At 33.3% G+C, this 23,561-nt stretch overlaps 1 protein-coding gene across 3 annotated transcripts in view; it reads right to left on the reverse strand.

Moving 5' to 3' along the window:
• The window catches only part of LOC114333016 (cell surface glycoprotein 1), a 104,095-nt gene that overhangs the window by 31,291 nt on the left and 49,243 nt on the right, over window positions 1-23,561 (reverse strand). For all 3 annotated transcript variants that reach the window (XM_028282831.2, XM_028282830.2, XM_028282829.2), the window contains exon 3: window positions 10,010-10,184. In XM_028282831.2, the coding sequence (XP_028138632.1) occupies window positions 10,010-10,184 (175 nt within the window). The remainder of the gene's footprint in view (window positions 1-10,009; window positions 10,185-23,561) is intronic.

Genomic DNA, 23,561 nt, shown 5'->3' on the forward strand with positions numbered 1-23,561 from the left:
GATATATTGGGTGTCAATTTGAGTCCCAGAATTAAATTTTAGCCCACTCCTTAGATAAAATTATCAGCGCATTCTTCTCGTGTACTCAGAATTTCACTATGAAGTAAGGTTCATTAGGAATCAGGGTTAATAGCGTGAGGAATCAGGAAAAAATAAGCTGGCTATTTATAGTGGCTAGTTAGTCGGATATATTGGGTGTCAATTTGAGTTCCAGAAACAAATTGTAGCCCACTTCCTACATAAAATTATCCACTCATTCTTCTGGTGTATTCAGAATTTCACTACGACGTAAGGTTCGTAAGGAATCAGGGTTATTAGCGTGAGAAATCAGGGTAAATAAGCTGGCTATTTATAGTGGCTAGTTATTCAGATATATTGGGTGTCAATTTGAGTCCCAGAATTAAATTGTAGCCCACTTCTTAGATAAAATTATCAGCGCATTCTTCTCGTGTACTCAGAATTTCACTACGAAGTAAGGTTCATTAGGAATCAGGGTTAATAGCGTGAGAAATCAGGAAAAAATAAGCTGGCTATTTATAGTGGCTAGTTAGTCGGACATATTGGGTGTCAATTTGAGTCCCAGAATCTAATTGTAGCCCACTTCCTGCATACAATTATCCGTTCATTCTTCTGGTGCATTCAGAATTTCACTACGACGTAAGGTTCGTGAGGAATCAGGTTTAATAGCGGGAGAAATCAGGGTAAATAAGCTGGCTATTTATAGTGGCTAGTTATTCAGATATATTTAGTGTCAATTTGAGTCCCAGAATCAAATTGTAGCACATTTCTCACATAAAATTTTCCGCTCGTTCTTCTGATGTGCTCAGAATTTCACTACGGTCTACGGTTCGTGAGGAATCAGGGTTAATAGCGTGAGAAAACAGGGTAAATAACATGGCTATTTATAGTGACTAGTTAGGCGGATATACTGGGTGTAAATTTGAGACCCAGAATCAAATTGTAGCACACTTCTTAAATAAAATTATCCGGTCGTTCTTCTGGTGTACTTAGAATTTCAATACGACGTACAGTTCGTCAGGAATCAGGGTCAATAGCGTAAGAAATCAGGGTAAATAACGTGGTTATTTATAGTAGATAGTTAGTCAGATATATTGGGTGTCAATTTGAGTCCCAGAATGAAATTGTAGCCCGCTCCTCACATAAAATTATCCGCTCATTCTTCTGGTGTACTCAGAATTTCACTACGACGTAAGGTTCGTGAGGAATCAGGGCTACTAGCGTGAGAAGTCAGGGTAAATAACGTGGCTATTCATAGTGGCCAGTTAGCCGGGTATATTGGGTGTCAATTTGAGTCCCAGGCACAGCATAGAAAACGCAACAGCAGTGACACACTAGAAGGCGGGAAAAGTTCGCGCACTATTACTGCGCAGATTGTCGGCCATTTTTCGCGTAGTACCAGACAGTGTAGAAAACCGACAGTGTTGCCGATTTGTACATAATTATCAGATTTACTTAACTTTTATGACATTCTGATAATAAATATTTTTTAATTGGGACATAACACAAAATATTGACGATGAATGGCGATTGTATTGTTAATCTTTTGCAGAAATTTCAGAAAATATTCAAAAAGAATCTCTTACGGGTAGGTAATAAAGTTAGTGCAATAACTGATACTGCAGCAATGCAAAAAAAATCACGTTTTCTTAGATATCGTTGTCTGTCGACGTTTAAATGCGATCTGTGAGCAAATATTAAATTAGTGTTAGCAAAAGTGAAGGAGTAAAAGAATGTTACTCCTTTCAAACAGACAAAAAATGTTAAATTATTTTAATCACATAAGGTCTTCATTTTCACAAGATGAGGATGAGAAAATTTTATTTGAAAGCGTTCCAAATGTAGTTTTATTATAGTATAATATATTACATAAAATTTTGTTACAAGTATTTTTGAATTAACGGGTTAAATAAAATAACTATTTTCTTAATTTATTTTTATTACCCTTAGAAACTACCAAGATCAAAAATTTTAACATAATTTTTGGCAAAATCTGATAATTTTAGCAGTGGCTTAATATAATTTCATATAGTGACATCGGCAACATTGATGAACGAACACATCACATCACCACTGAGATGTACTACGCGAAAAATGGCGACACTGTACTTTTCAACTTCAAAGGCGGCATCGGGGAGTGTCCTTGCTGGTTTCGTTTATTATGCTGTGTCCCAGGATCAAATTGTAGATTGTAGCACACTTCTTACATAAAATTATCCGCTCGTTCTTTTTGGTGTGCTCAGAATTTCACTACGACTTACGGTTCGTGAGGAATCAGGGTTAATAGCGTGAGAAATCAGGGTAAATAAGCTGGCTACTTATAGTGGCTAGTTTGTTATTCGGATATAATGGATAATGGGTGATATAATGGTAATTCGGATATAATGGGTCAGAATTTCACTACGAAGTAAGGTTCATTAGGAATCAGGGTTAATAGCGTGAGAAATCAGGGTAAATAAGATGGCTAATTATAGTGGCTAGTTAGTCGGATATATTGGGTGTCAATTTGAGTCCCAGTATCAAATTGTAACCCACTTCCTACATAAAATTATTGGTTTCGTATTTTGTCTGTCCTATTTCTGTTTGCTATTCTTCTCAGGAACCTCATTTCCATAGCATTCACTCTGGATTTTTGTCTCCCCGCCAATGTCCATGTCCACCAGGAAACAAAGCATTTAAATACATATTGACAAATTACTAGCCGCAATTTTTTAACTGGAATATTTGCGGGAAGTCAATTGAAAAAGCGGACCATCTTGTAGGTATCGAAATTTTTACTGCGTTTTAATTTTTTTATTAATATTTAAGCAAAAAAACAGACTTATTTCAATCATTTCAATATTATAAAATAAAAACTAATTGCTCTGAAAATGAGATTTTCTAAATTAAAAAATGTGTATAAACAAAAAATTGATTGCAAATTAAACCCGAAAGTAAGCATTTTTTCAGGTGGTTGTTTATTATTAAAATAAACAATAAAATATTTAAAACATATTTCACAATATGAGTTTCTATGTAGATACTATTTGTGCAAGAAATGGGACCAATCGGTCGAGTAGTTTTTTCTATTTGTTTAACCAATTTGAGAAAAAAAATATCATTTTCAAAAGTCTATACAGGTACCAATATTTAGAAGGGCTTTTTTGGTCCCATTCTCTTCATAAGGTTTCAAATTTTCATTTGAAATTCTTTTTGTAACTTCTTTTTTGTACTTATACTGGGTGGAAGAAAATAAATGTTTTTCTCATTAAAGTTTGAGACACCCTGTAGGGAGGACGAGGTATACATTTAATGTGAGTATACATCCGAATCGTATTGTAGTCTTATGTTTTTTGAACATTTGGTTTTTTGAATGTCCCTGATATCTTTAGAAACAAAGAAAATAGGTGGTTTTACTCAATAACATGTGTTTTAACTGTTAACAAAACTATTAAATAACAGCTAACAAAACTTTAAAAACAGAAAGGCACATAACGTAAACAGTTCTTATCGACACGAGTTATGTGTCGACCAAGTAAGCGGTATGCACAGCTCAACATAAGAGAGACGAGATTGTTTATTGGAGGCTCTGTGATGTTTTGGGGTGGAATTTCCTTGAGAGAAAGTACGCATTTGGTATCTACGAGGAGGCTTTTTAAATAGCTAGAGGTATATTACACAGATTTTTTTCTTTGAAAACTCTGTTCCTTTCGCACTAGACATGTAGGAGAAATTTCATCTTAGTGGTATGATAAGACATGGCTTCCTCACGTATCGCATACCGTCAGTTAAAACACATATTAAGGAGTAAAACCGTATAGTTTCTTAGTTACTAAAGATATCAAAGAAATTAAAAGAATTAAATGTTCACAAATTCTTTTCCTCCCTACAGGGTGTCTCAAACTTTTGTTTCGGTTAAAGCACATGTTATTTTGTTTCTAAAGATACCACGGACAGTCAAAAAACAAAATGTTCACAAAACATAAGACTACAATACGATTGATATGATATAAAGAGAGGAGTAAGACAGGGTTGTGTTCTGTCTCCGCTAATGTTTAACGTGTACAGTGAAGCCATATTTCAGGATGGAATCTCTATAAACCGAAGAATAGTAAATAACATAAGATTCGCTGATGACACCGTTATAATGGCGGACACCCTGGAGTCGCTACAAGAATTGCTAAATAGAATTAACGATTATTGCCTTCGATACGGACTAAAAATAAACAAGCAAAAAACTAAATTTATGATTGTCTCAAGAACACAACATGGAAATGAAAGGTTAATGATAGAGCAAACCCAAATAGAAAAAGTACAGACATACAAATATCTGGGAACCTAGGTTGATGGCAAAAATGATCAAAGCAAAGAAATTAAAGTCCGAATTGAAACTGCACGGCAAGCATTTATAAAAATGAAAACACTGTTTACAAACAAAGACCTTCAGTTGCCTCTCAGATTGAGGGCTCTAAGATGCTACATATTTTCTATATTACTATACGGAATGGAAGCTTGGACATTGAAGAGATAACACATAAGAAAAATAGACGCGTTCGGAATGTGGTGTTACAGAAGAATACTGAAAATTCAGTGGGTTTAAAGGATTACCAATGTCAATGTTGAAGTGCTACGACGTTTAAATAAGGAGTAAGAAATTATGAACAGTATAAAAACTAGAAAACTGGAATATTTGAGTCACATTACCAGAGGAGAAAAATATGAGTTGCTGAGACTTATTATGCAAGGAAGGATCCAAGGAAGAAGAAGCATAGGAAGAAGACGCATCTCCTGGCTGAGGAACCTTAGAGAATGGTTTAACTGTAGTTCATTACAACTGTTCAGAGCAGATCCAACAAAGTGATCATAGCCATTATGATATCCAACGTCCGATAGGAGAGGGAACTTTAAGAAGAAGACAATACGATTCCGATGAATAGTCACATTTGTACCTCGTCTCAAACTTAACATAAGAAAAACATGTCTTTTCTTTCACTCGGTATAAGTACAAAAAATAAGTTTAAATAAAACTTTTCACAACTGTGTAAATACTAAAGAAAAATCTAAAATAATAACAAAAATTACCGGAATCCGTTAATCTGTTGACGAAAAAAATCAACTATGAAAATGATCTTATGATCATAAGTTTCTATATCCCTAACTTATGCATCGCAGTATATAATATATTGAATTCGCTATCAATAAGAATGAAATGAACTGTAGTCTAGTTTTTGTAGTTTATTGTTATTTATTCGAACGCATAATATTTATTTAAGTTTTAGGCCACGCATTGAACATTTTAGATTTAAAATAATTTTTAGTCTAATTTTTAGATTTTTATACCTAATTAATGAGCCTTTTATAAGTTCACGCAATAATTGTAGTGTGAAGAACAGGAATTACCTACTACGTTGATATTGACTTTGAATGTTCTATGACTTCCACGTTTGCCTACCCATGAATACATGCTGCATATGTGTATGTGATATGTCAAATTTAGAAGCATCTTAAAATACAGAAATAGCCCAAACCAACACCACAACCAATAAAAATACCAGACCGTAGAATACGACATTTAAGCAATGCGGAGTTAATGTAATACCGTCTGGTTGTTTATTTTTGGATAAATTTTACCCTTTAATAAAAACATGTTGTGGTACTCAAGCAGAGAACAGAAAAGTATGAAAAAGGCACTTATAGAAATACCAACGTGTCTGCATCCAAAAATACACATTTGTCGAACTGCGTTAAACGCCAGCAGTGGAGTATTTTTTTATCGTTCTTTTGAATGGCGGAGACAGAATTTTTAATTTACTGAGCGGGAATGAGGAAAAATTCGAAAAAACTGTTTTTTATACATAACCTCAAGACTCAGTTGATCATTAAACGTTTTTCGTTCCAATTTATCAAATCCTATTGTAAAAGTCCCCATTTAACTCATTTACAAGGACATAATTTGAAAAAACCACGTTTTTGTATCCTCTTCGCACTTTTTTCGTACCTTACCTCAAAATTAAATAGTTAGATGAATGGTTTTCCATCTACTCTCTGACAAGCTATGAATCTTTATTGTTACAATAATGATTTTCAACCTTAAAATTCTCAGAATGTGAAAAAATCGTGTTTTTTTTTAGTTTTTCCACTTTTTCGCCTCATAACCTTAAAATCCAGTGGATAAATGAGCGAATTTCCGAGTATTTTTGATTATTAGTAAAGTTTTTTTTTCAGATTTGACTATTAAAGAATGTAAACGGTAAGTATGCTAACAAAATTAAAGGATGCCATCAAAATACGCGGAAATTCCCTCATTTATCCACTAGATTTTAAGGTTATAAGGCGAAAAGTGGAAAAATAATTTAAAAAATACAATTTTTTCGCATTTTGAGAATTTTTAGGTTGACAATCATTTTTAACAATGAAGATTTATAGCTTGTCAGAGAATAGCTGGAAAACCATTCATATAACTACCTAATTTTGAGATAAGGTACAAAAAGGGCGAAAAGAATGCAAAAACGTTATTTTTTGAAATTATATCCTTGTAACCGAGTTAAATGGGGACTTTTACAATAAAAAACGGTTTTTTCGACTTTTTCCTTCTTTCCGCTCAGAAATTATATTCTCTCTCTGCCATTTAAAAGAACAATAAAAATACGTAGAAAAATACTATTTAAAATTTAGCCAAATATTATTAACATAACCTAAAAAATTATAGACAATTTCAAAAAATTTTGATAGGCCTAATTTTCTATTTAAAATCTGAAAAAAAACAGGCTGCTTTGTTTTCAAAAGATACATCTTCCTGAATGTTTTCAGATTTTTAAAAGCAAAATTGCGCACAAAAAATCTTCTTTTCTCGATTCAAAAGGTTCTATGACCACTGGGAAGGTAAACATTTGTATGCTATGAAGGCATGACTATATTCTTTATCAAAATCACAAGTCACAAGGCTGATAATCACAGATGAAGTCACTGGGCTGATGAAGTCACAAGTTAAAATAGGCCGATTTAAGCTAACTTACCTTAGTACAAAGTTTATAATAACCGAGATACAGGGTGTCAAAGTTAAACTTTTTTTTTATTATTATTGAATATTTCCTGACAGGTATGAGACAACAACATGAAATTTGGTATGTCGGGGTTTTTTGGGTCGAGAAAACTAAATTCCCTACCAAAAATGATGTATTGCCCAGAGGGCGCCACATACGCCTTTCAGCACTCATTTATTACGTTCAATTTTTTTTATCCCTCACTCTGTATAATTTTGACATTAAAATTTTTATTCTCCTATTTGTTTTACTTAAAAAAGGTATACTTTTTTCATTTCCCTAAACTCAACCGTTTTCGAGATAAACGCATTTGAAATCTGCGATACACCATCATTTTTAGCATAATATGTAGCATGTTAGCATGTATGTAGTTCCACCCGAAAAATAACTTAAAACCATAATAATTGTGCCAGTTCTCAAAGGACATCGCACACATCTTATGGAAAATATAATGTCACTCAAATTCAATAAAATTTATACTAATAGATTCGTTTTAAATTAACGGTCAAATCTTATCATTGCGCCAACTCTTAATTATGATTAATTACGGCGCAAATTGCAATTAAAGTTTATCGAAATCAAGTTTTTTAGTCAGTAAAAGTGTCAGTTTACAATCACTATTGCTCTGGGTGCTATTCAAAAGAGCTTTAAACCCCGCTGGGTCTAAGCGGATTAGTAAAACTAATCCGCTGATTTATGGAGTACCGACAGTTTGGGTATTATAAAATATTTTTTCTCTCTCTAACTTATGTACGTATCCATTTGATTTCAGATTTATTTATATCAATTTCTGCTCTTATTATTGAAAATATGGAGTTGGCGCAATGATAAGATTTGACCGTTAATTTAAAACGAATCTATTCGTATAAATTTTATTGAATTTGAGTGACATTATATTTTCCATAACATGTGTGCGATGTCATTGCATCGCAAATTCCATTTGAAGAAATTTGCGATACATTTTTGGATAATTTTATGGTTTTAAGTTATTTTTCGGGTGTAACTACAATGATATGCTAAAAATGATGGTGTATTGCAGATTTAAAATGCGTTTATCTCGAAAACGGTTGAGTTTAGGGAGATGAAAGAAGTATACCTTTTTTAAGTAAAACTGATAGGAGAATAAAAATTTTAATGTCAAAATTATACAGAGTGAGGGATAAAAAAAATTGAACGTAATAAATGAGTACTGAGAGGCGTATGTGGCGCCCTCTGGGCAATACATAATTTTTGGTAGGGAATTTAGTTTTCTCGACCCAAAAAACCCCCACCCAAATTTCATGTTGTTATCTCATACCTGTCAGGAAATATTCAATAATAAATAAAAAAAAAGTTTAACTTTGACACCCTGTATATCGGTTATTATAAACTTTGTACTAAGGTAAGTTAGCTTAAGGGGGGGGGGGGGTATGGTTTGAAATATTTAATTTTTTTTATTATTTTAAATAAAAGTGCATATTTTCAAGAATACTCTTCGAAAATTTCAAAATAATCGGAGTAAAATTACCAGAGATACAGCGTGTTGAATATCCCTACCCTCGACTCGCTTTGCCGCGACTTCGCGCCAGCACGCTTGAGCGTAGTGAGAAACGTTAAACAACTGTTCGCCTTCTCTTTTGTAGATTACTCCTTGATTCAAAAAACATATTCCAATGTACATCACTTTACGATTTGGCAGACAAATAAGAAGATGAAGATGCAGTTGTCAAAACTTTAAACGCATTTTTTCAAAACTGCTTTTTCAAATGCGGTGGACATTGTAACTGAAAAACTACTCGGCCGATCTACCTGATATTTTGCACAAATTTTCTTTAGACATTTCATGAGGTAATAACGTCGAGATATTTTTCTTCTTTTGCTTATTTTTTGTTCAACAATAATAAATCTGTTGATTTTCACAAAAATTTTACCAAAAATTTCATTTTTTTGACTTCTGAGTGATACCAAAAATTCAAAAATCATTAAAAATAAAAAAACTCGACGTTGTGACCTCGTGAAACTCATAAGCTAATTAAATCTTTCTGAATTTTTTGTTTCGTATGATCGAGTGTCGAGTTCTGATGTCCACCGCAAAATCCATTTTATTGTGAGCTGCCTGTCAAAATTTGTCACTAATGGCATATTTTTCAATATTTTGGATTGAATTTTTTTCTAAATATTCTTTGAATTATACTTAATATGCTTATTTAATTTAAAAATAAAATAATTGTACCATAGCTTCGAAAAAAATTCACAAAAATGTGCTTGATTTGTTGATTTCAAACCATACCTCCCCCTTAAATCGGCCTATTTTAACCTCAGGAACCTGAGGTTAAGCTATGGCCCATTCTTTACCAAACACCCTGTATATTACTTACTTACTTGTAGTGATGAGATAGAGGAAATAGCCAGAAAAATTATGGAAGGATGTGATGAAGACGTGGGTGGTATTGATCACGATGGGTCCGATGAATGTATTGAATACAGTGGCCATGATTCCTCTTCAGAGCAATAAGTTAACAAAATATTTCAAAGAGTTATATTTCAATCATCAAATGAACACAGAAGTAGAAAAAGTGCCTACGTTTACAACTCGCGACGGAATAAAAAATGGTTAAAAAATAGAGCAACCACAATAAAGTGCCAAAGATGCAATAAACCAGCATATAAATGTGTGTTGTAATCACCACACCTAGAATGCAAGCATCCCGAAAATTAAACAGAAAGTCCGTAAAATTAATTTCCTTTTTGCACCTTTTCAGGTTTGCTAAGAATTCTTTTTTATTTGGATATTTTACACCTTATTTGTAAATTAAAATATGTGTTTATTTATTCATATAATGTTTTTACGAAATGTAGGGTGTTAATATCCACATATTTGACCACTTATGTAAAAAATACGCTAGCGACCACTTAAGGGTTAATAAAAACAAGTTGCGGTACTCAAGCAGAAGCAGAGAAAAGTACGAAAAAGGCAAAAGTAGACATACCAACGTGTCTGCATCCAAAAATACACATTTTTCGAACTGCGTGAGACGCCAGCAGTGGAGCTTGGTAAAGGTGATTCCTAGTTCAGGCCTTTTCAACAAACGGAGATTCGCCTCGTCTTTTGAGTCTAATATGTTTACTTCTTTTACTACGTTGAATACTTCGTTTAACTTGGATCTGAAAAGAAAAATATGCATAAAGAAAATTTATTTATTTTTCAAGTTTGAAACCGTTCGGTAAGGGTGCTTGTTGCGCTCTCTAAACGAACTGAAATATAAGACGGCTATGGCTTCGTATTGCAATCAGATGAAAATGGTTAATCATTTTCATTTTTATTATTTATTTTTATTTATACTGATGGCCAAAAAAATGCAACACCTAGAAGAACAAATATTTTTTGAAATATTTATTTATGAAAGTATACATTATAATATTCTTATTATTTAATAGATAACATTATAAACAAATCTGCAACGTCATTTGCATAAAAAAGTAATAATGAATGGCTCCCCCTTGATTTTCTATATACATTCAGTTACTCTATGTGCAGAGCCGTGCGGTACATATTTTAAATATGATGCAAGTCTTCGAAATGCCGCCCCTTAAATTACTATTATTGGAACTTAACTTTTATTATTATTAAGCGAAACTACACAAAATGAACGAAAACTCTTATTTTAAAATCAAAACATACTTACTTTAAGGGCGCAAAATTTCAGGCTAATACTTTTTAAATGTATTCATTTTTTCAAGTATTTTAAAAAAAATTAATCGTAGAATGAAAAATTACATTATTACTGAGGGCCGAAAGTCCCTGAAAACTTCTATAATGTTTATTTCAATAATATGTTTCAAGGGATGCACAAGAAAAGAAAATTGAGTGTGATTTTTAATTTCAAATATCTCATTCAAAAGAAACTTTTTGTTTATTCTAAGGGACCTTCACGTTTGTTTATTTTAATGTAATCTTTCATTCTGCGTTTAAATTTTTCAAAAATATTTAGGTATTAGTTTTTTCAGGATTAGAAAAGAATGAATGCATTTAAAAAGCATTGGACCGAAATTTTGCGCCTACGTTCTTAAATGAAATATGTTTTAACATTACGTTAAATAACATTTACAAAAATTGCAATATATTACCCTTCAGACTTTAATTTTGGCAAACTCTTAATCAGATTGGTGTAGTCTAAAGTAGCAGCTAATTAGGACTCAATGAAGTGAGTGCTAAATTTTTTAGTTGTGTCTTATCTGATAGTCTTCGTTAATAGTTTTTAATAATTTTTGATTTTAAAAAACTTCTTTCACCACTAGCTACCGAGACAGGTAGTATTAATAAAATTCTTAGTGATACAAATACATTTGTGTATAAAGAAATTAGGTTATTTTGACACAAAAAGTTCAAAATCTCTAAAGCTTTCATGGAGTATGGTATTATAATTTGGCATAAATTAATTCTTCTAGAAGACCATTTGCCTCTGTATCAGATTATTTTTCTTTTTATATTAAAAGTATTGAATGAAGATTCATACAATATTTTTCTAATGTTTTATAATATATTTCCATCAATTTAAAAATATGTATCATATAAAATTTTTAAATTTTTATTATGAGTTTCCACAAACGAAAATCGATCAATCAAATAATTAACGGCAATGTCTAAATTATAGATGAAAAAATTTATTATAAATTTAGCTTCCTTAAGAGCTGGTCCACAGATTTTTCATAATCAAATAAACGTTTTTTTTCTCCTGGCTCAAATTTTATTTTCTGCTGGAAATTCGGAACTTATATCAAGGTTTTCTGCAATATTCATTAACAGTAATTTTCATTTGGTCATAGCCAGATTGTCTGTAACTTTACATTTTTTCTATAGTTTCTGACAACATTTTTACACAATCTGACAATTTTTTTTATTTTACTGATTATGCCGCCCCCCCTTGTGATGCCGCCTGATGCGATTGCCTCGCCGCATCATGGCACGGCACGGCCCTGTCTATGTGGCATTTATCGAATTAAGTGGTATACAGGGTGATTGATTAGTGGGGTAAAGCTCAATAGATCCGCTATAGTAATAGATAGGAATAAAAGTTAATAACAAAAATTTTAGCCACCTTTGAGCTTCACATTACAAAATTAGTTAGAATGTTACAGGGTGTTCGATAACACAGTGGCAGACCAAACTTATGTTTTTTTAAAAGGAACACCCTATATTTTATTTTAAATTCGAAATCCTGTTAACTTCTCCATCACAATATAAAGGTTTGTTATATACAGGGTATTTACAAAGTTATAACCAATTTTATATGAAAATCGTAACAAGTTCAACTCCCTGTATAAATAAAAATAAGCACAACAGCAATGGTTTATTAATGCCATAATTTTTTATTTATTGTCAAAATTTTCAAAAATTATTGATCTTGCTAATTTTCTTTATATCAAATACAGGGTGAGTCAAAACGCAAGTAGGTACATTATTTTCTCAGTAATGTTAAATGGAACACCCTGTATGTTATATCATTATTGAAAAGTAGCATTACCGTACTTTAATTTTTAGTAACATTCCCTATGTCTAAATTTATTAGTTTTCGAGATATTTTCAATGGACCAGTAGCGTGGCCACCCAAATCACCAGAATTTAATAAACTGTACTGATTTTTTTGGGGTTACCTTAATAATGAAGTTTATAAAATACCTCCAATAACAAGGGATGAGATGAAAAATAGAATACAAAGTGTATGTCGATGTGTTAGTTTACAAATGCTTCGTAGAGTAAGTAGCTCATTCAATGATCGTTTTTAATGGGGGGGGGGGGGGTATGGTTTGAAATCAACAATTCAAGCACATTTTTGTGAATTTTTTTCGAAGCTACGGTACAATTATTTTATTTTTAAATTAAATAAGCATATTAAGTACAATTCAAAGAATATTTAGAAAAAAATTCAATCCAAAATATTGAAAAAGCCATTGGTGACAAATTTTGGCAGGCAGCTCACAAAAAAAAAATGGATTTTGCGGTGGACATCCGAACTCGACGCTCGATCATACGAAACAAAAAATTCAAAAAGATTTAATTAGCTTATGAGTCTCACGAGGTCAAAACGTCGAGTTTTCTTATTTTTTAATGATTTTTGAATTTTTGGTATCACTCAGAAATCAAAAAAATTAAATTTTTGGTAAAAATTTTGTGAAAATCAACAGATTTATTATTGTTAAACAAAAACTAAGCAAAAAAAGAAAAATATCTCGACGTTGTTACCTCGTGAAATGTCTAAAGAAAATCTGTGCAAAATATCAGGTAGATCGGCCGAGTAGTTTTTCAGTTACAATGTCCACCGCATTTGAAAAAGCAGTTTTGAGAAAAATGCGTTTAAAGTTTTGACAACTGCATCTTCATCTTCTTATTTGTCTGCCAAATCGTAAAGTGATGCACATTGGAATATGTTTTTTGAATCGAGGAGTAATCTACAAAAGAGAAGGCGAACAGTTGTTTAACGTTTATCACTACGCTCAAGCGTGCTGGTGCGAAGTCGCGGCAAAGCGAGTCGAAGGTAGGGATATTCAACACCCTGTATCTCTGGTAATTTTACTCCGATTATTTTGAAATTTTCAGAGTGTATTCTTGAAAGTATGCACCTTTATTTAAAATAATAAAAAAATTAAATATTTCAAACCATACCCCCCCCCCCCCCCTTAAGCGTGCATAAATGTGTTAGGAGGTAATTTTGACACCTTATGTAATTAAATATTAAAAATATTTTATTAAAAGTAGCTTCTAATTTTTTCAAACATGCTTTTTTTGCAAAATGTATTACATTTACATACAAAAGTAGTGTTTAATTGTCTTCACAAAATGTTGTATTTTGTGTTTGTGTGTTTTTTTGTAAAATTTATTACTAATTTTCTTTCTTTATTTGTTACATTTACATAAAAAAGTAGTTTTTAATTGTTTCAAAAATGTTCCATGTGGTGGTTGTGTGTTTTTTTTTTAAATGTATTACTAATAATGTTTTTATTTCTTTATTTGCTACATTGTTACATTGATTACCGGATTGATAATCAGTAATCGTCAATTGTCAATTTAGTCATGGCTTACTTAAAATTTAGATAAATTTAGACACCTAAAATAATTCGCTCTGAAAAATGAAAATATCTCGAAAACTAATAAATTTGGACATAGGAATGTTACATAAAATTAAAGTATGGTAATGTTACTTTTCAATAATGATATAAAATACAGGGTGTTTCATTTAATATTACTGAGAAAATAATGTACTTGCGTTTTGACTCACCCTGTATTTGATATAAAGAAAATTAGCAATGTCAATATTTCTTGAAAATTTTGGCAATAAATAAAAAAATATGGCATTAATAAACCATTGCTGTTGTGCCTATTTTTATTTATACAGGGAGTTCAACTTGTTACGATTTTCATACAAAATTTGTTATAACTTTGTAAATACCCTGTATAACATAACAAACCTTTATATTTTTTGTGATGGAGAAGTTAACAGGATTTCAAATATAAAATAAAATATAGGGTGTTCCATTTAAAAAAACATAAGTTTGGTCTGCCACTGTGTTATCGAACACCCTGTAACATTCTAGCTAATTTTGTAATGTGAAGCTCAAAGTTGGCTACAATTTTTGTTATTAACTTTTAGTGCCATCTATTACTATAGCGGATCTATTGAGCTTTACCCCACTAATCAATCACCCTGTATATCATATTGCGGAATACTCATCCAGATTCTTCTTATGGCATGTCACAGGTCTTCTACGTTTGCTGGAGGACGTGAAAACCGATTCATGTTTCGACCTACTATATCCCACACATGTTGGGTGACAAATGGGTGAAAAAATCAGTTAATCTTGATGGCTAGTTCAATGTCTCTATACCAGGTCTCTATACAAAGTCTATTTTTGGAATGCTTTGTAGGTAGGGCTGTAAAACCAGTTACAGTACTTCACCAATACATCGTCGAGCTGTCAGAGTATCATTAATAAGAAATAGAGGTGATCGGCTTCCGAAACATATAGCACACCCCATACCATAATACCTGGTTGTTTTGCTGTATGACGTTCAACAGCCCAGTCTATATTTCGTCTCTGACCTCGAAAACAACTTACCCCTTTGCATCTATCAGAGCCACCCAAACAAAAGCTAGATTCATGACTGAAGCAGACAAAATTCCATTGGCCGTTCCAGTTTTGCTGAGCTCTGCACTATTCTAAGCGTCAAGCCTTATGCTGTGGTATCAAAGGTAATACCCAGGGGCGTAACAGAGGCCCCCGCAGCGTGAGGCTTGCGGGGGGCCCCAATCGAGCAAGGGCCCCATCTTGTCGTCCGATATTATCTAAAAGTCTGTTATAGGTAATATGATTTTAGTTTGTGTTTAAATTTAAAAACGTAAATTTCTAAATCAGCGTATTCGGCAAGTGAATCATTTCATATCTAGAAACTTAATCCTTTCCTGTCTCACGAACTTGTATGGGTGACGACAATAAACTATAATGCTTTGTACGTGACTATTGAAAGATTTGAGAATTGTAATTTGCCGAATTTTAGAAAAACATTTCTAAATCTAGAAATGGGTTTCTCTTTAATTTTTACCTACGTTTAGTATTTCGATACAATTTTCCAGAGGCGTAACAGAGGCCATCGCAGCATGAAGCATACGGGGGGGGGGGGCAATACATCAAGGGCCCCATCTTGTTGTCTAAATATGTAAAAATGTGTTGTTATATTATTTGCATACATACGTTTTTTAAGCAGTGCAGTATTGAAAATGAAGTTGTCCATTCGAATTAATAAAATTGTAAATGATATATTCGCTGATAGTAGATAGTGCACGAAGAAAGTTCTCATAAGATCTCATAAAATAATACTAATGTAATCATTTAGTAATTTTTGTTCTATTTTATTCTATACCAATAAAGATGAAAAATGTAAGTCGTCATAAACAATGCATGATGCATGAATACAACAATAGCTCAGTAAATGACAGTTTTTGGAGTGAAATTATCAGCGTCACGACGGACGTATTTGCTTTACAGTTTGGATTTAGGTTCTAGTTACACTCCACTTCAAAGTTGGATTTATGCCGTTGGTTGCTTTTACTTCGGGGGTGACACCCCTCCTTGGGGTGAAAAACATACGTTTAAAATAAGTCCAGAAATGTATAAATTTACTAAATATAAGCAACTTTTGTTCTATAGAGTTTCTTTATATAAGTTAATAATATGTACTTTTCAAGTCATTTGCGAGTGAAAATGTTTATTTTTCAACAAAAAAACAACGTTCCAGACGGGTTTTTCGCAAATAGCTCAAAAATAAGTATTTATCGAATTAAATATTAGATATCGAAAAAATATTTGTAGCAAAAATGTAGCTTATAAGATACAAAAAAATGGTGTACGTATTCATGAAGTCGATCGACACAGTAAAAGCACAGTTGAAACTCATGAAAACATATTATTTTCCAATTCCAAATCGAAAACTTCAACCTGAAATAACCAAAAAATGAAGCAATTTTCGGGAAAAACTCATTAAAACTTTTTTAAATGTTTCAAAAAAATTTCAAAAAATTTTATTTTTATTTTTTATAAAAGTTTCTAGCACCAAAACTATACGAGTTACGCTCAAAAAAAAAGTTGGCCCCTTTTTTGGCAAAAAAAAATCGAGAAAATCTGCCCCTATTTCGCACCCCAAATAAAATTTATCATTAGCGCTTTACCATTTACTTTAAATATTTACTGTTTATAAGATCTGTAACGTTGACCGGATCGACGTTCTTATTTTTGAAAAAATTTGGTTTTATAGTAAAAAAAAGTTTTTTTATTTTGGAAAAATGCCTTTTTTTCAAAATAACTTAAAAAGTATTAGTGGTACGAAAAATCTCAAAGAGTAAAGAAATGTAGGTCTTGCTTTTATAAATCTTTTGGCTTTATTTTGTTTTTCTGTAAGACAAAAATTGGTTAAGATATGGCTGTTTAAAATTTTCATATACTCGTGATTAGTGACTCGTTCAAGCCCTTTCAACTAGAACCCTTTTAAAAATAAGTACTTTGAACCGGTGAAACTTACAAGTCATATAAAAAAGTTAAGTAATTTGTAAGGCGATAATGATTAGTTTCATTTGGGGTGCTAAATAGAGAGAGATTTTCACAATTTGTTTACCAAAAAATGTGATTAACTGTATATTGAGCGTAACTAACTAGAACTAGTTAACTAGAACGTAACTGGTTAGTTTTGATGCTAGAAACATTTGTAAAAAATAAAGCTTCTTTTAAACACTTTAAAAAAGTTCTAATGAGTTTCCCCGAAAAGTATTTCATTTTTTGGTTATTTCACGTTGAAATATTCGATTTGGAATTTGACGAAGAAAAACTATTCATGAGCCACAACTTTTCTTTTACTGAGTCGATAGACTTTATTTGCGTTTCATTTTTTTATAAGCTAGATACATTTTTGCTAACAATATTCTTTTCGATCGAATACTTACTCTTTGAACTATTTGCGAAAAATCGCCTAAAAACGTGGTTTTTTTTGTTGAACAATAAACATTTTTACTCATAAATAACTCGAAAAGTCTTGAGTTGACCAATTCGATGGTGACACTGAAAATTACACGGAATCACCATATTTTACATTGATTTACTGAGGTCCGTGAACTTAGCCCGAAAAAGTCGGGAAAAAAAAATGCGATTGGTGCCATTCGTTTGTCCATTGATTGTCCACGTTTGTCCACCATTTTATTTCGTTAGTCCACCCATCAATTCTTTTTTATAAACAAAAATTTTTTTTCGGGCTAACTTCACAAATCCACAAATTTTCGAAAATTTAAAAAAACTCTTGCTATATTGTTTGTCCATCGTTTGTCCATGTTTGTCCACCACATAATTTTTTTTGTCCACCCTCTGAAACAACCCCCTGTTAATTGTAATTATTTTTTTATTTATTAATTCGGGCTAACTTCACGTTCTCTTATATGGGCATTTAAACGTTAATTCGGGTGCAGAATCACAACTAAGCGTTTGTCCACCCCTTTGCAGCATTTGTCCAACCCCTTAAAGTGCGAAACAACCCCCCTGTTAATTGTAATTATTTTTTTATTTCTTAATTCGGGCTAATTTCACGTCCGTTTAAACGTGTATTTTAAAGTTAAATCGGGTGAAGAATCACAACTACCCGTTTGTCCACCCCTTCGCAGCGTTCGTCCTGCCCCTTAAAGTGCGAAACAACCCCCTCGTTAATTGTAATTATTTTTTTAATTCTTAATTCGGGCTAACTTCAAGTTCTCTTAAATAGGTATTTAAACGTTAATTCGGGTGCAGAATCACAACTACCCGTTTGTCCACTCCTTCGCAGCGTTTGTCCAACCCCTTAAAGTGCGAAACAACCCCCTCGTCAATTGTAATTATTTTTTTATTTCTTTATTCGGGCTAATTTCACGTTCTCTTAAATGGGCATTTAAACGTTAATTCGGGTGCAGAATCACAACTACCCGTTTTTCCACCCCTTCGCTGCGTTTGTCCAACCCCTTAAAGTGCGAAACAACCCCCTCGTTAATTGTATAACCTAATTATTTTTTTAATTCTTAATTCGGGCTAACTTCAAATTCTCTTAAATAGGTATTTAAACGTTAATTCGGGTGCAGAATCACAACTACCCGTTTGTCCACCCCTTCGCAGCGTTTGTCCTGCCCCTTAAAGTGCGAAACAACCCCCTCGTTAATTGTAATTATTTTTTTAATTCTTAATTCGGGCTAACTTCACGTTCTCTTAAATGGGTATTTAAACGTTAATTCGGGGGATGAATCCCAACTACACGTTTGTCCACCCCTTCATAGCGTTTGTCCAACCCCTTAAAGTGCGAAACAACCCGCCTGTTAATTGCAATTATTTTTTTATTTCTTAATTCGGGCTAGCTTCACGTTCCCTTAAATGGGCATTTAAACGTTAATTCGGGTGCAGAATCACAACTACCCGTTTGTCCACCCCTTCGCAGCAAAAAAAATGTGATCGATGCCATTCGATTGTCCATTGATTGTCCATGTTTGTCCACCATGTTATTTCGTTAGTCCACCCATCAATTTTTTTTATTAACAAAAATTTTTTTTCGGGCTAGCTTCACAAATTCACAAATTTTCTAAAATTTAAAAAAACTCTTGCTATATTGTTTGTCCATCGTTTGTCCATGTTTGTCCACCACATAATTTTTTTTTGTCCAACCTCTGAAACAACCCCCTGTTAATTGTAATTATTTTTTTATTTCTTAATTCGGGCTAACTTCACGTTCTCTTAAATGGGCATTTAAACGTTAATTTGGGTGCAGAATCACAACTAAGCGTTTGTCCACCCCTTTGCAGCGTTTATCCAACCCCTTAAAGTGCGAAACAACCCCACTGTTAATTGTAATTATTTTTTTATTTCTTAATTCGGGCTAACTTCACGTCCGTTTAAACGTGTATTTTAAAGTTAATTCGGGTGAAGAATCACAACTAAGCGTTTGTCCACCCCTTTGCAGCATTTGTCCAACCCCTTAAAGTGCGAAACAACCCCCCTGTTAATTGTAATTATTTTTTTATTTCTTAATTCGGGCTAGCTTCACGTTCCCTTAAATGGGCATTTAAACGTTAATTAGGGTGCAGAATCACAACTACCCGTTTGTCCACACCTTCGCAGCGTTTGTCCAACCCCGTAAAGTGCGAAACAACCCCCTCGTTAATTGTAATTATTTTTTTAATTCTTAATTCGGGCTAGCTTCACGTTCTCTTAAATAGGTATTTAAACGTTAATTCGGGTGCAGAATCACAACTACCCGTTTGTCCACTCCTTCGCAGCGTTTGTCCAACCCCTTAAAGTGCGAAACAACCCTCTCGTCAATTGTAATTATTTTTTTATTTCTTCATTCGGGCTAACTTCACGTTCCCTTAAATAGGCATTTAAAAGCTAGCACGAATTAAGAAATAAAAAAATAATTACAATTAACAGGGGGGTTGTTTCGCACTTTAAGGGGTTGGACAAACGCTGCGAAGGGGTGGACAAACGGGTAGTTGTGATTCTGCATCCGAATTAACGTTTAAATGCCCATTTAAGAGAACGTGAAGTTAGCCCGAATGAAGAAATAAAAAAATAATTACAATTGACGAGAGGGTTGTTTCGCACTTTAAGGGGTTTGACAAACGCTGCGAAGGAGTGGACAAACGGGTAATTGTGATTCTGCACCCGAATTAACGTTTAAATACCTATTTAAGAGAACGTGAAGCTAGCCCGAATTAAGAATTAAAAAAATAATTACAATTAACGAGGGGGTTGTTTTGCACTTTACGGGGTTGGACAAACGCTGCGAAGGTGTGGACAAACGGGTAGTTGTGATTCTGCACCCTAATTAACGTTTAAATGCCCATTTAAGGGAACGTGAAGCTAGCCCGAATTAAGAAATAAAAAAATAATTACAATTAACAGGGGGGTTGTTTCGCACTTTAAGGGGTTGGACAAATGCTGCAAAGGGGTGGACAAACGCTTAGTTGTGATTCTTCACCCGAATTAACTTTAAAATACACGTTTAAACGGACGTGAAGTTAGCCCGAATTAAGAAATAAAAAAATAATTACAATTAACAGGGGGGTTGTTTCGCACTTTAAGGGGTTGGACAAACGCTGCAAAGGGGTGGACAAACGCTTAGTTGTGATTCTGCACCCAAATTAACGTTTAAATGCCCATTTAAGAGAACGTGAAGTTAGCCCGAATTAAGAAATAAAAAAATAATTACAATTAACAGGGGGTTGTTTCAGAGGGTGGACAAAAAAAAATTATGTGGTGGACAAACATGGACAAACGATGGACAAACAATATAGCAAGAGTTTTTTTAAATTTTAGAAAATTTGTGAATTTGTGAAGCTAGCCCGAAAAAAATTTTTTGTTAATAAAAAAAAATTGATGGGTGGACTAACGAAATAACATGGTGGACAAACATGGACAATCAATGGACAATCGAATGGCATCGATCACATTTTTTTTGCTGCGAAGGGGTGGACAAACGGGTAGTTGTGATTCTGCACCCGAATTAACGTTTAAATGCCCATTTAAGGGAACGTGAAGCTAGCCCGAATTAAGAAATAAAAAAATTATTGCAATTAACAGGGGGGTTGTTTCGCACTTTAAGGGGCTGGACAAACGCTGCGAAGGGGTGGACAAACGGGTAGTTGTGATTCTTCACCCGATTTAACTTTAAAATACACGTTTAAACGGACGTGAAGTTAGCCCGAATTAAGAAATAAAAAAATAATTACAATTAACAGGGGGGTTGTTTCGCACTTTAAGGGGTTGGACAAATGCTGCAAAGGGGTGGACAAACGCTTAGTTGTGATTCTGCACCCGAATTAACGTTTAAATGTCCATTTAAGAGAACGTGAAGTTAGCCCGAATTAAGAAATAAAAAAATAATTACAATTAACAGGGGGTTGTTTCAGAGGGTGGACAAAAAAAATTATGTGGTGGACAAACATGGACAAACGATGGACAAACAATATAGCAAGAGTTTTTTTAAATTTTCGAGAATTTGTGGATTTGTGAAGTTAGCCCGAAAAAAAATTTTTGTTTATAAAAAAGAATTGATGGGTGGACTAACGAAATAAAATGGTGGACAATCAATGGACAAACGAATGGCATCAATCGCATTTTTTTTCCCGACTTTTTCGGGCTAACTTCACGGAGCTGATTTACTGGGCTGTAACACATATTCGCTCCGTGCATGACTGATGCGACACCTAGCGTAGTCGACTGAAATTTTTGGCGAACACAATTTGACGTTAAACATACGATACACATCAGAGGCGTGCGGTCCATGGAAGCGGGGGAAGCACCGCTTCCCTATACTTCCATATAAGAAAATACATATATTATTAATTAGTATTTAATTATCAACAATGTTTCCCTAATCTAAGTAATCTATTATGTAACTAATAGGCATTGAAACATTATTAAAATTTGATCGCATACGAACGGTCTCAAATAAGCACACAATTCAACGATTCAGTCCGGTCCTGACGGAAGCGCATCTCAAAATCGCTGCTTGTCATGCATTTGTCCCGTTCAAAAATTGGTCAGGGTTTAATAACCTCACTCGCTAGTCATGTTCCTTTCACGCGAATTTTGATACGCCTGGAAGCGCTCGTCCGACCGCTTCCGATTCGAAAACGAGATACGGAGTCTGTTACTGCTGCTATAAGGGGTAGGTATTTAGGTACAAATGGCTCGATTTCAATTTTTTGCTTAATATTTTTACCAATATTTTATTTGACATTTTGAGATTTTTCCTTTTACTGATATTTTATAGTACCTACGACATTTTACAGACGAAGTCAAGTGACATTGCATTTTGTATAAGACAATTTGATGACTTATGACGATTTAAAAAATGAGCTGTTTAAAAATATTTGGGATAAAGCTGAAAATATGGGCTTCGAACCTAAAAGAAAAATAATGATGATTGATATTGTCGGCGAAAGAGAGACCTATCGACGATTATACATCAAAATTTTTGATAATATTCTACAACAAATGAATTATCACTTTGAAAATTTTAAAGAAATAAAATATGTAGAATTATGTAATTTTAATATGTCTAATTATAATTCATTAAAATCTCCCACAGAGGTATGTACCTATTTAATTCAGTACGATTAAATTATGATTTTTTTGATAATCTAGCTTTGCATTCTCAGTTAAATGTCATTTATAAAACACCTGAAATTAGTGATAAAGAAATACTTAGGAATCGGTTGAATTTTTTGAATACTACTGGTTTAAATCAGTCTCTGTGTGAAGTGGGCAAGTTGTGTGAATTAAGTAGTAGGTACTAACTATCCCAGCTACAAGTGCATCAGTTGAACGAAGTTTTTCAGTATTAAAACGCATCAAAAGTTTTACAATAAATTTTACACGTGAAGACAGACTTTCCAAGTTAGCCCTATTATCCATTGAATAAGAGTGCATTTATTAAACAATGATCAGAAAATCCAAAATTTTACGAGGATGTTATCGACAAAAAATTTGCATTGGTTGATAAGAGAATAGGACTCAAGTATAAGTAAATAAGTGTCATATTGTTGAAAGTTTTGTGTTATGGAAGGTGATTCGAAATCGGAATATAAAAACTTTTGAATAGAACTCTTCTTTTTAAGTTTAAAGAAACCAAGCCTGGAGCAGGGACTCGACCCTGAGCAAGCAGTACAGATAGATGATAAGTCACTAGATATACGATATACTAAGTCACTAGAGTCACTAACCTGCATTGATTGGGGTAGGATTTAGTTTGTGAGTCCTTGTATCCAGGACTCCCACATAATAAGCACTTTGCTGATAGAGAGCCCATATAGCGCATCAGAGTGCTATCGGAGGGGAAGTGGATAGTATGAAGCATTGGGGCGGGATGGAGTGACGCCCGCTTATAAGAGTAAATCCTCCTTGCCTCAATGAATTTGTATCACCCGAATCTCATTCTCAAGGCGTGTGCATGTCTCTCAGACTGGGTTAAACACTATACCTAAT

Source organism: Diabrotica virgifera, chromosome 10 (assembly GCF_917563875.1).
Source record: "Diabrotica virgifera virgifera chromosome 10, PGI_DIABVI_V3a".
Lineage (NCBI taxonomy): Eukaryota > Metazoa > Arthropoda > Insecta > Coleoptera > Chrysomelidae > Diabrotica > Diabrotica virgifera.